The sequence below is a fragment of the Arvicola amphibius genome, chromosome 10 (assembly GCF_903992535.2).
Source record: "Arvicola amphibius chromosome 10, mArvAmp1.2, whole genome shotgun sequence".
NCBI lineage: Eukaryota > Metazoa > Chordata > Mammalia > Rodentia > Cricetidae > Arvicola > Arvicola amphibius.
Window position 1 is genome coordinate 29,496,341 of NC_052056.1, and position 12,740 is coordinate 29,509,080.

General features: G+C 33.7%; 1 protein-coding gene across 1 annotated transcript in view; it reads left to right on the forward strand.

Annotated features, from left to right (window-relative positions):
* Cadm2 (cell adhesion molecule 2) overlaps positions 1-12,740 on the forward strand; it is a 211,215-nt gene that overhangs the window by 140,051 nt on the left and 58,424 nt on the right. The window contains exon 8 of the mRNA XM_038344371.1: positions 9,032-9,151. Within this exon, the coding sequence (XP_038200299.1) occupies positions 9,032-9,151 (120 nt within the window). The remainder of the gene's footprint in view (positions 1-9,031; positions 9,152-12,740) is intronic.

Here is a 12,740-nt window from a genome sequence, read left to right on the forward strand (position 1 = left end):
AGAACAGAAACCGAATCCAACAACTGGAAAGAAGAGGACATGTGCTCTACATTGGCTTATATAGTATAAGAGGCCACGCCCCAGTGGGCAGGTAACCACTGACTGTAAGACTTCCTACAACGTAGCACTGCTTTCAAATATTTACCTATTATTCAGAAAATAGATACAAGTTTGATAAATTTAACAAAATAATACATGTAATACAAGTATGCTTGAATGATGTCATTGATTTTCAAACACAACGATCATCTCATAATGTTATACCTTAACTTTTCTATTAAACTCTATCCTATCATATGGATATCCTATTATGGAAGTACAAATTTTACATTTCATACCAAGAACAGCAGTGTTTTGTAGGTGAGTGAGTACATAGTACAGAAAAATGAAAAAGTTACTTCTGGTTGGTAGCTTGGCCAAATGTTAGTAGTCTCTTTTGACACATAATCACAATAATTTAGAGAATTTAGAAGATTATGTACTTGTTATTTATGTATGCAGTTGTACTTCTAGATAGGTGGATTCTAATAGATCGTGATGGCACTGAGAGAGTAAATTGGGTGTAGAATAGGAAAGAGAAGACTGGATTGTGAACAGATGCACAGCCTAGCAAACATTAAAAAGGGATTCAACTAAAATCTGTTCCCTCAGATAAACACAGACCTGACCAGCTGGTAAATTAATTGTGTGCACTAATAATGAGCATGCTTCCTGCAGAAGCTTTCTTTAGAAACATACATGGAAAATACATGGTATAGAATGAAAACTACAGGAAAGACACCTCTACACAACAACGAACTTTGTGCCAATAATGGAGGGTCCCTTGGCTGCTGATCTCAACAATGCTGGCTGAGATTTTCCTACACAGCCACTGCTTGCATGATTCTTTAAAAACGTCTCTTTAATCTTTGAGATAACACATCACTCTAGACATGAAAAAGTAGACAGAGCTCTGATGATTGTAGGAAAGCCATGCCTCTGACTGTTTTAATAAGCTGCCAAACTCTGCAGAGACAAGTGTAGATGAGAGCCCTGCGTTTGTGTTATAACTCATTTAAAAGTATATGTGGTGCGTACGTGCATGTGTGTGTGTGTGTGTGTGTGTGTGTGTGTGTGTGTGTGTGTGTTGAATAGATCACTAAACAAAGTTGAACCAAATCTCTTTAAGATGAAAATGCAGTGGATAAACTGGGTTTTCAGTTGTCACAGTACAAAATCCATGCATATATACCTCACTAACATCTATGTTCTTCCAGATCCAGATGGATGTTTACCAAATGTCAAAAGAAAAATTTTATTAAGAATTTATCATTCAAAATTTTCAACATTAATAATATATCCTGTGTCTATATAACCTCTCTCCTATTTGCAGTATATAAAAAGGTAAACATAAGGATGGGTTCATTTGCACTCAAGTCTTCTTATTTTCTTAGGTATAAACCTATTTAGGCTATAATTTTCCAAATATTTACAGAGTTCTGTTACCCAAACACATGGAGTTTAGTTGGCTCATTTGTCAAAGAATTCAAGCCGTACATCATGACCTTGTGGGGAGAATTGAGGTTCTGGTTTTCAGAAACTATGGACTTTACATAAAATATGTTTTGCAGCTTCTCGCTTTATAGTTTTCGCAAATATGATATTTAATGTATCACATACTATTTTAAAACATAAAACTCTTGCTCATGTTTTTCTCCTCTTCTTGGAAAATGCCTCACTGTCGTGTGAGTGCAGAGGGGCCAGTGAAAAAAGATAAGAACAGATTGGGGGCCTCAATTGTAAGTTATGTTCACAGGACATTCCACTGGGTCTCTAACACCGAATAGTCAAAATTGAACATGTACATGCCAGGTGCTTTAGACTGAGTAGTGAACATTTATATATTTAGAAATACATAGACATGTACACACAAACATATATACAGCGAAAATTAAAGAAAAAGAGCCCTTTAATTTGAAAAAGAGCAAAGTGGGAATTAAATGGGAGTGTGTGAATAGAGAAAAAGGAGGGAATGAATTAATAATAATCTCCTCAAAAATTTTAAAAATGAATATTTTTAAAACGGACTTTCCTATATGATTCAGTAACAGGGCACTTGTCAAGCATGTACAAGACCCTGAACTCAATCCCCAGTACTGCAAATAACAAAGCAAAAGCAAAAGAAAACATTAAAACAGATTAAAGAAAAAAATTAAGTTGAATGTGGGCCTGGCAAAGCCCTGGGTTAGTGCTTAAAATATAAAACAAACAAACAAACAAATAAAGAAACAAATAGGCAGGTTGATGAATTAATTAATTAATATGAAAATTAGTGTGATATGTTCCTGTGGTCCATGTGCCCAGGATGGAGGGGCAGCACATCACTAGTTCATACTCATCTTCTGTTTATGGGAATTCCAGGCAAGCCTGAACAATATAATACCTTGATTCAGAAAGAAAACCACAGACAGACAAAACCTAACACAGACAAAAAGCAATGGCCACCAAAACCAAACGAAACAAACAAGCCCTATACCCTAGATTACAAATTAAATAAGGAACCTTTTTCTAGGGAATTCATTGTGAGTAATTTATCAAGTGACATAAATATACCACTTGACAGGAGCTGAACAACCATGTTGGGAAATGACAAAAGAGTGGGAAACACCACTCAGTTAAGAAATGTAGAGAGGTTTTGACCTCAGGCTTCTTATATGGAGACATGGGGGTCTTAGTAAGAGAGTGACTTTTCTACCCTAAAGGTATCATTTGGTTCTAACATTTTCATCAGATTATTTTTTTCAAATTCCCAAAACATTTTCTTGAGGAGTTCAGGGTGATGTGATTTGCAGTGTAATGTCGCTGGTGAGTTCACTGCATGGCACTTAAAAAGCAGACCAGCTTCGTTGAGGGCATTAACTCTTGACGTCATATGTAAATGTTAAATTCATAGTTGTCAGAATGCCTTTCTTTCAGATCAGTTTTGTCTTACCAAAACCAAGAATCAGGTGAAAGTAATTATATAAATTACCATACCAAACAAATTTTAATGAAATGATTACATGTAGTTAAATTAAATAGTATGCAAAACACCTCTGCCTCATTTCATGACTGAACTCACATGGAAAAACAAATACCGATTTCTCAATAGTTTTCCGAATTCTTCCTTCTATCTCTTATTTCTCGTACTTTTTGTTAAAAAATGTCAGTGATATCCTCCCATGCAATCACGTGCCATACTCAGGGTAAGGTCCTTCTAGGGAAGAACTCATACATCGAAGTCTGTGGAGCTTAATAGTACAGGATCATCCAAGCTGAAGGCATTGTTGATCCTGCTTTAAACTTCATTTTGCAGCGAGGCGATGGTGGTGCATGCCTTTAATCCCAGCACTGGGGAGGCAGAGGCAGGCAGATCTCTGTGAGTTCAAGGCCAGCCTGGTCTACAAGAGCTAGTATCTAGGACAGGCTCCAAAGTTATACAGAACCCTGTCTCAAAGTAACTTTACTTGTGTCCATTTAGAAAACAACAAATGGGTTTTAAAGAGAAAATACATAGTTATTTTTCTCTTCAAATAAGACATCAATATTATTCATAAATGTTCCATGTAATTAGTTAGGACTGTTGCCTACAACCTTTAGTTCAAAACTGCATTTTTTTTTTCCAATTTTCCAGAGCCCTTTTTGTTATCATCTTTATATAAGGATTCCACTTACCAGGAAAAGCCAGTAGAGCTACCAGAAGCATTAAGAAATTTGTTCCAATCAAATTTTGAGAAGGGTCCCTTTTATGAAACAGAAGGGGTTACAATTCTCCCAAATTGAAGAGTAACAGGGGTGAGTTTAAATCCTGTCAGCCTGATGTCTGTCAACTCACTGAAGGTTCTGGGGTTGTCTCCTCTTCATGCTATGATTTAAATAGGCTGCTACAGGTGCTGGATATAATGGGGGCAGATAAATGCCCATCTTTACAAAAAGAAAACCAGTAAACATGCCCCTTTCCATTGCTCCCAATGGCAGCAGAATGTGCAATAAAATATTAAGGATCCATTATTTTTTAATCAGAGAAATTTAAATTCTTTCTAGCACAATACTAATTCTTGCCTTAATTCTATTACTTTCAGAATCCTGACCCTTTGTGCGCATATTCATAATTGCTCTTGAAGTGAAATGATTATTCTGTCTCCTCTAGAAAGGGGAGTTTAGTATCATCAAGCAGGAAGGTTGCAAATGTATGGATTCAAGACTAAATAGTAGCATTTTCCCCCTGATTTGGGCAATAGTCTTTGGAGAGAAACAAGCACCTTGGGCTTCTGGGGCTCTTTAGACTTAATTTTGTTTTCGAAAATCCATTCGGAATGCCATTTTTAAAAAGAGAAACTGCCACAAAACCAAACAAGTTGACAAGTTAGAAATTATACACCACATTTACAGAAAACACAACATACCTTTAACCTGGAAAACTCATTATTAGAAAAAGAATGTTGCAGTGCTCTGCAGTTTATTGTATGCTGCTCCTGTTGGGAGTGATTTCATTCTGGCAGGCTCCATAGAATCTGGTGGGCTCTAATAAGTGTCCCCTCCCTGAAAGAAGGTCAGGTTGCATGTTTTCTAATTTCTTCACTAACATGTGAAGGGAGGGACCCTTCCCCATTATTTTGATTGGCGTTTATGATTTATTAGTCTAACAAATGATGACACACTCATTCAGAGATGAAACTGCTTCAGCTGTTGCACTTTAATATTTAAGACTATTCTTTCAGAGTCATAGACTTTTAGCAGGAATTTTATAATATTTTGGGCAAAACTACAACTTTTGTACATATTAATCTTATTTAAATATTGATTACATATTTAAGCTCTTATAAGAGATATGTTGCTTATTTAATGACATTTTATTATCATCCATGGTAGCATTTTCAAAGTACCTAAAACATATATAACAAGGAAAATACTCCAAAAGTGCAGCATTAAGCAGATTATCGGTTTTCTGAAATTTTTGTGTTTATATATATATATATATATATATATATATAATTTAGTATACATAAATATATATACATAAATATATGTATATATACTGAATGGTAAATGCCAGGAGACTAGTATATACTTTCTAGATTTGAAAGTAGTATTTCCTAGGTACTCACTTAAATGATGGCTCTTTTCAGGAGCAGAGCTACCCAAACAATAATATTTGTCCCAAGAAAAATAGTATATGTAAATAAGGAAGACATGCTTTTTTAAAAGGTTATCCTGGTGGTCTATTATGTGATATAAAATACTAAATGAATGACAATGTGTGGTATACATATACAGAGTTCCAGCAAAAGCATTTGCCAACACAGAGAAGGAAAACATTGACTAGTTCCAATTGAGAGGATGCTTCAGAAATGATATCATAAAAAGAGACTTGAAAGATAGACACGAAAGAGGTGATGCTGTGGAGTGTATTTATTTGTAACTTAAGAGTGATTTCAATAGTTTTATGGTAAATCATCAAAACTAACAATTTTAAAAATTTTATCAACTAATGAAGCATTCAAATAAATTCAACAATAAGTTTGTCTTAATATCTTGATATTAAGACAATAAGTTAGGAGTCTCTTGTTTGTACTAAAATGATCTCAATAATTTCTGTAAATTTGCTAAATTTTATGATCAGGTCAAGATAAAACATAATTATGATGAAATTAGTATTATAATTTATTTACAGGTTGAGTTGTGTGTGTACCTATATCATCATAGATACGCGGAGGTCAGAGAAAACAATTTATCAGAGTTGTTTCTGACCTTTCACCATGTGTGTCTGGGAAATTGAACTCAGATCCTTAGTGTTGGAATGAGTTACCTTTACTTGTTGAGCCATATGTCTCCATAATTTTTGTTTCACACAAATATGTTTATTAAGTTCTTGTATAGGATATTAATTAAACTTGAACCAACATTGAGTATTTTATCAGATGTGTATAAGAATAACTTCTCTATAATTAATGATGCTTTATTCTTTGAAAAACTGAACAGATAAATGCTAAAAGAGAAATATGATTTAGCTTTATATCATGTTGGTTTATCTGACTATTTCTTGTGTTATTGGTTTAATGGTTTTAAAATTCTATCTGATGAGGTACGGGCATGTGGCACTTGGGAGACAGAGACAGACTGGTCTTCAGAGGGAGGTTCAGGCTATCCATGGCTACATAGTAGGAACTTGTTTTAAAAATATAAGGTAGATGAATAGGAGCTTTCTATCTCATATTTCCATAAGAAAATGTTTTTAAAACATTCCTTAAAAGGTCAAAATTAATACTTCAAGCAATCATCACTGAGATATTTATAAATTTTATCAAATACTGCTGCTCATTTATAAGAGAAAGACTTTTCAAAGGCAAACTTGAATTTTATAAAAAGGGAGAATGAATATTTGGATTTAGAAAGACATCTTGGAGCCATTTGATAATGTCTGATTTTCCAGGTCCTATTAAAGCCATCCAAGTTCAAAGATCTTAAGCTGTCAGTAGAACAACCTCTCAAATCAGTGCATGTCCCATTAATAAGTTACCTTAAAGTCATAAAATTCATATATGTATAATATATAAGTCACTCATAATTTAGTTAGTAAATATGTATGTCTGATATTGTTTTATTATCATCTTTTTTATAGAAATTACGATAAAGTACACTGAGTTGCTAAAAAGTACTCTTCAAAAAAATAATATTTTTTCTGATTGAAGATATATAGGGTGTCTTTGAGAAAAGTAGTTTATCCTTTTAATCCTATTATACTCAGCTCTTCCTGTAATATAGGACTTTTTTCTATAGGCATACATAGCCACTTAATTATACAGAACAGAACCTGAGCACTGACTGAAAAATCTTCCTTCCAAGGTTAATAATTATCAAGAGGGGAAATACCAGAATAAATTCAGATCAAATAGAAAGTTTGAGTCAGAAGTTGCAAACAATTTTGTCATCTTTCTGATATTACTAACTAACTCTACCCAATCTTATGTTGTTTAATTTTACCTATTTATAATTTTCTTCTAGAAGTGAACATTTTACGTTTTTGCAACTTTACTATTTCACAACCAAGTTGATATAATTTCAAACAGACAAGAAGGGTGAATAAAACACCAGGATGAAAACACATAGAAAATAAACATAATTTAAAAGCTACATAGTGTTCCTGACTAGTAAGAGATGAAAACATGTAATGGTGATTGAGAACGAGTTCTTCTTAGCATGCTGTTTTTACACAATTGTCATTAATTTCTTATCAGTAATGCATGATTCTTGAAGGAAAGTTAGTAAACTTGGGAGCCAGCTTAGGGGCTAAAGAATGACATACTTTCTCATCTAGCTGCATATTTCACCAATATTTCATAATTTTAAAAAAATTATTAGTAAGTGCTGGTTATTAATTCATAAATACTAATTTTTCATTGGTTATGTTTCCATTTACTTCTATTCTATTTTAAAGCTTACTAATCAATAAGAACACATAGTAAGTAACAAATCAGAAACCCATGAGCAGAAATGCTGAATTTTCATCCATTCACGAAGTTCCTTCTAAAGCTAGTTCCTCCTTATGATCATGATAAATTGCTCTCCGGGCAATGCCCATTTTCCCTAGTGATTAATGTAACATCATGGAGTTTTCAGAGGTTGTTTTCTTAATTTGACTGGCCAGGAAGCATTTTCCCTGTTGAAAAACAGGTGTAAACATCAATACTCAAGATAAGAGAGTGATCTCATGCTGGTTCCCGTGTCTCCAGTGAGAAGGAGTCAGCAGGTAGAGTCAGGCGAATAGAGTAGAGCTATTTATCAGAGTAGAGAACTAGAAAAATGTTTGGAGTACTCAAAAACTTTTCCTGAAAGATTGACAAAAACCTTTCACAGCAGAATATTCTGTGAAGCATTGTGACTACATTGGGACTTCATGATGAACATATGAAGTCAAACCCCAGTACAGTAATTACAGTAATTGGAGAAGTGTTTCTAATTTTCTTGCTGTGTAAATTATATCCCTATCTGCTGGGAACCAAATTTGTTTCCAAGGATTTTTCCCAGGTTTTTCATAGCTTGACACTGGCAGCATTGCTTGAGGTCTCTCTCTTCTCTCTAGATACTCGAGACTGGGTTTTATGAAGTGAAGGAATATTTGGGTCTTGCACACTAAGCCGTTCTTTTGTTCATTGTTATTCCTGGATTTCAATCAAATTTTAACTTGACACCTTGACTAATTATGGATTGGAGACTGCCTAGTATAATTCAAGCCCTTATTCAGTTACTTCTTTTGTGTCCTGTATTCAAATAAGTCATAAATTTGTCAGAACATCACATCGTGTTCCATGCTAGTTGACTTAATACTTGTTAAAGACTCCTAGGTACTGCAAATTTGTTAGAAGGCGTTACCAGCTAATTGGGGTAAGAATTGCAAGACTTTAAACTATACATTAACATCGTTTGTGAAAACAGGAGGAGCAAAATAACAATTATAATAACAATTGGCTTGTTTTGTTTGTTTGTTTGTTTCTAAAGATTGCTCTCATCCTATTTCCTCCCATTTTCCTATAAGGAAAGCCAAAGGCATTATTTAACATGCATATACACACTCATCGTTAACACTTCTTTAATCTTATATGGTGGTATTTGTGTTTATTGCTGTGTGTGTTGTTTCTTTGTTTACTTCCTTGACAAAGCATGTCCTTTTTATTTTACATATGTGTATTTTGCTACTGCATGTGAGATTTTCAGATGACTCAAACAATAAGTGAATTCTCGTCATTTTAAATTTCACTTTAAATATTGCAAATAATTTACTTGTTCTCAAACATAGCTCCCAGATTTTTTTCTTTTTGTGGAGCATAAAAGGGAAGTGAAAGAAAAATGACAGAACTTGTGTGCTATAGTTGTTTTGTACCTGTTATTCTGTTTCAACTTATAAAATTAAGCCTAAATAAGATGTGTGTATTTATAATTTGAATCATTTGTGTTTCTCTTTTGTTTGCATGATATGATTTTATTTTATATTTTGTTTCTTTCCACTCACCAGATGTTCCCACCACTTTGCTTCCCACTACTATCATCCCCTCCCTTACCACTGCACCAGTAACAACCACTGTAGCCATAACAACCAGCCCAAGTACATCTGCATCAAGCAGCAGCAGAAGAGGTACAGTATGCTTCTTTGTTATAGCCCCAGAAGCCCAGTCAATGGAGCTGTGCAAGAGGATCTTATTCAGAATGGACTAACTCAGATCCAAATTACATATTTATATTATCTCTATTATAAAATGTAATTGGGTCAACAAGATGAGCATAAACTAGGATTACTAAAGTAGATTATGAGTCAAATGGTATATTTTATTTTTAGTGTCACTTGTGATTGGTATCAAAATATTAGGGGATGCCATTAAAAAAATATCTTCACTACATTAAGCAAACTTGATATGTGAAGAGAGGACACAGATTTTGATTTGCCTTGAAATGTAAAGAAATAACATGTTCAGTGATTTGGAGATAGGATTTGGCCGTAAATATCCTATGTTAATATTGCTGAATTGATATTCCTCTACAAACTGAAGTTTACATGGTGTTGAATTTGTTCTAAAATGAACAGTCATGTGTAATTCACCACATGTAACTATCAGGTAAATGCTCAAAATATATGTCATCATAAAGTAATTCCATTAATAGAATATTCTACCCTGGAATATTCTAGAGTTTTCTATCCTACTGTGAATATATACTTGGTTCTATGAATACGCCGTAATTAGTATTTGAATAAGTATTTTTATTTCAAACCAAAGACTCCAGCCTTATTTATAGAAATTGAAAAATTCCCAAATTCAAAAATCATCAATTACAATAATTATAGAAAGAAAACATGCTTTAAACTTAATATATTCACCATGTACAAAGAGAATTTCTAATTTAATCCTTCCCCTTTCTTACTTACATGCATTTTGTGTCTTAAAGCTAAACTAACATATTAAGTGTGTAGCAAGTTAACTGGATGCTAATGGAGACTCTAGCTTCTTATAGGTGACTGAATAATAACAAGAATGGTTTACTTTTGCCTTTCCTGTATCTTGCCTTATATGATTTTTGTACTACAGTATATGTTTCTTCTTGGATTTTATTCAGTATTGATAAGAATAGAGTTATTTAAGTTATAGTCTTTCACAACAGTTTAAAATCCTGATTTCCTTTTATTGCAGAAAAAGCATGTCTTGTAACTGTTAATTATTAGTAATCATAGCCAACTGTATTATAACATATCAATGACGGGTAACAAAATAATTTGATATCGGCAGCTGTAGGAGTGTCTTAAAAATATCTTGGTTATTTTTGCCTCACTGAATGAATATATTTTCAGCGGCATGTGAATTTATGTTAGCAAGATTTAAGGATTTTCTTACATATATTTTACTAAGAAAAAAGAAAATACAGAAAACTAAGAGGCAAAGTTAAATGTACTTAAGGCATAAGAATAATATCTAAATTTTTCCTTTTCTTTGTATAAAATACCCTTCTGATGTCATTACAGATTGTACTTTATGCATTTGTATTACCCTATCATGTTTTATAAATTTTATGGTACTAAAAGTGAGAGAATGAATTCTTTTCTGGCACAAAGAAGACATGCATATGTGTTCATGTTGGTGAGACTTTAGGGGTTTAGCAACATGACCACTCAAATGTGAGCAAGGGTGACAGAAATGGACATGCCAAACTATATGTGAAAAAGTTCTTCACAAAGATTTTAACACTTCAGAAAGGTTTACAGGTGACTGAAAAAACTAAAAATGGGAGAGGTGCCCCCTCTTTTTCCCAGGGAGGATCTCATCAATTCAGTACCAAGCAATCAGCCCTGAAAACACATACAAGTAACATTATATGGACTAAATAGATTATATTTGGGAACACACACACACACACACACACACACACACAAAGTTTTTTATACATGCAGTAGCAGTTGATGCAAAGACCGTAAATCTCAAAGAGGATGGGGTGGGGGCATATGAGAAAATTTGGAAGAAGAGAAGAGAAGGGGGGAAATGTCATAATTAAAAGTCAAAAATCACAGTCAAAAAAGAAAATTTAAAGGAGCATGAATCCACACAAACATAAAATAGCACCCTTCTTTTATTTTCTTATTTAAAGATAGAAATAAACATTTAGAATCCAGTAAGATGTACAAAAATAGAATATTTGCCTGAATGAGAATGTCATATTTTTGTGCATGTGGTAAAAATAGTAGAAGACACTAAATGTTAGCCTAATATGCAGTTTTTCTCTTTTCTCTCCAACTAACATCTGGAGATTAGAGAAGTAACCAAGGTCACCTACATCACTGATATTTTAGTCCAGAGTTGAGGGAGAAATGTTCAGATAATTCATGCATTATGGAAGCAAGGCTGTGAGTGTTTTACTCAGTAAGTTTTGTGAAATGCAGTTCTTGCACACTGCCAATCAGATTTGAACTTATTGATATATACATTTGTGGATAATTTGTGATTCATGTCTTTATGTGAATAACAGAATTGACAATAAAACTATATTGTCTGAGAAAAAATGAGAACCAAAGGAAAAGACTGTTCTATAAAATTCAATCTTGTTTACCATTGCATTCTTTTCTCTAACTATAATTTAAAATAAACTGAATACATAAGATTTTATTAGGGTTACAAATGATTTCTTGAAATTTCATAAACCATAACATTTAACTTTACAAGTATAAGAAGCTATAGCAAGTGAACACCAGCTAGGATCTTTACATACCATTTCTTAATTCTTATTATCTACTGTTCTATCTAGAAACAACATATATCCAGTTTGAAATGAACCATGGCTACATCTTGATTAGAAGCTAAAATGAAATGTGCAAAATAAACTGTCCCCAGGCCATCCAAGTCATGACCTTGAGATTTTGTTTCTTTATTTCTTCCTTGACCCAGCTGTGGTTCAGTAGTTGACTGTTCAGTTTCCATGAGTTTGCAGGCTTTCTGGGGGTAGCATTGTTGTTGAATTCTAATTTTAATCCATGGTGATCCGATAATATGAAGGTGGTTACTAATATGTTTTTGTAACTGTGGAAGTTTGCTTTGTTACCGAGTATGTGGTCAATTTTCGAAAAGGTTCCATGAGCCGCAGAGAAGAAGGTATATTCTTTCCTGTTTGGGGAAATGTTCTATAGATGTCTGTTAAGTCCATTTGGTTCATTACCTCTATTAAGTCTCTTAATTCTCTGTTAGGTTTCTGTCGAATTGACCTCTCCATTGGTGAAAGTGGAGTGTTGAAGTCTCCCACTATCAGTGTGTTTGGTTTGATTGCTGCCTTGAGTTCTAGTAATGTTTCTTTTACATAAGTGGGTGCTTTTGTATTAGGGGCATAGATATTCAGGATTGAGACTTCATTCTGATAGATTTTTCCTGTAATGAGTATAGTGTCCCTTTCCATCTCTTCTGATTGATTTTAGTTTGAAGTCAACATTGTTAGAAATTAGTATGGCCACACCGGCTTGTTTCTTAGGTCCATTTGCTTGATAAACCTTTTCCCAACCCTTTACTCTGAGTAGATGTCTGTCTTTGTGGTTGAGGTGTGTTTCTTGTAAACAGCAGAATGTTGGATCCTGTTTTCGTATCCAATCTCTTAGCCTGTGCCTTTTTATAGGTGAATTGAGTCCATTGATATTAAGTGATATTAATGACCAGTGGATGTTAACTCCGGTTGTCATTTTTTATTTGGTAGTAGAG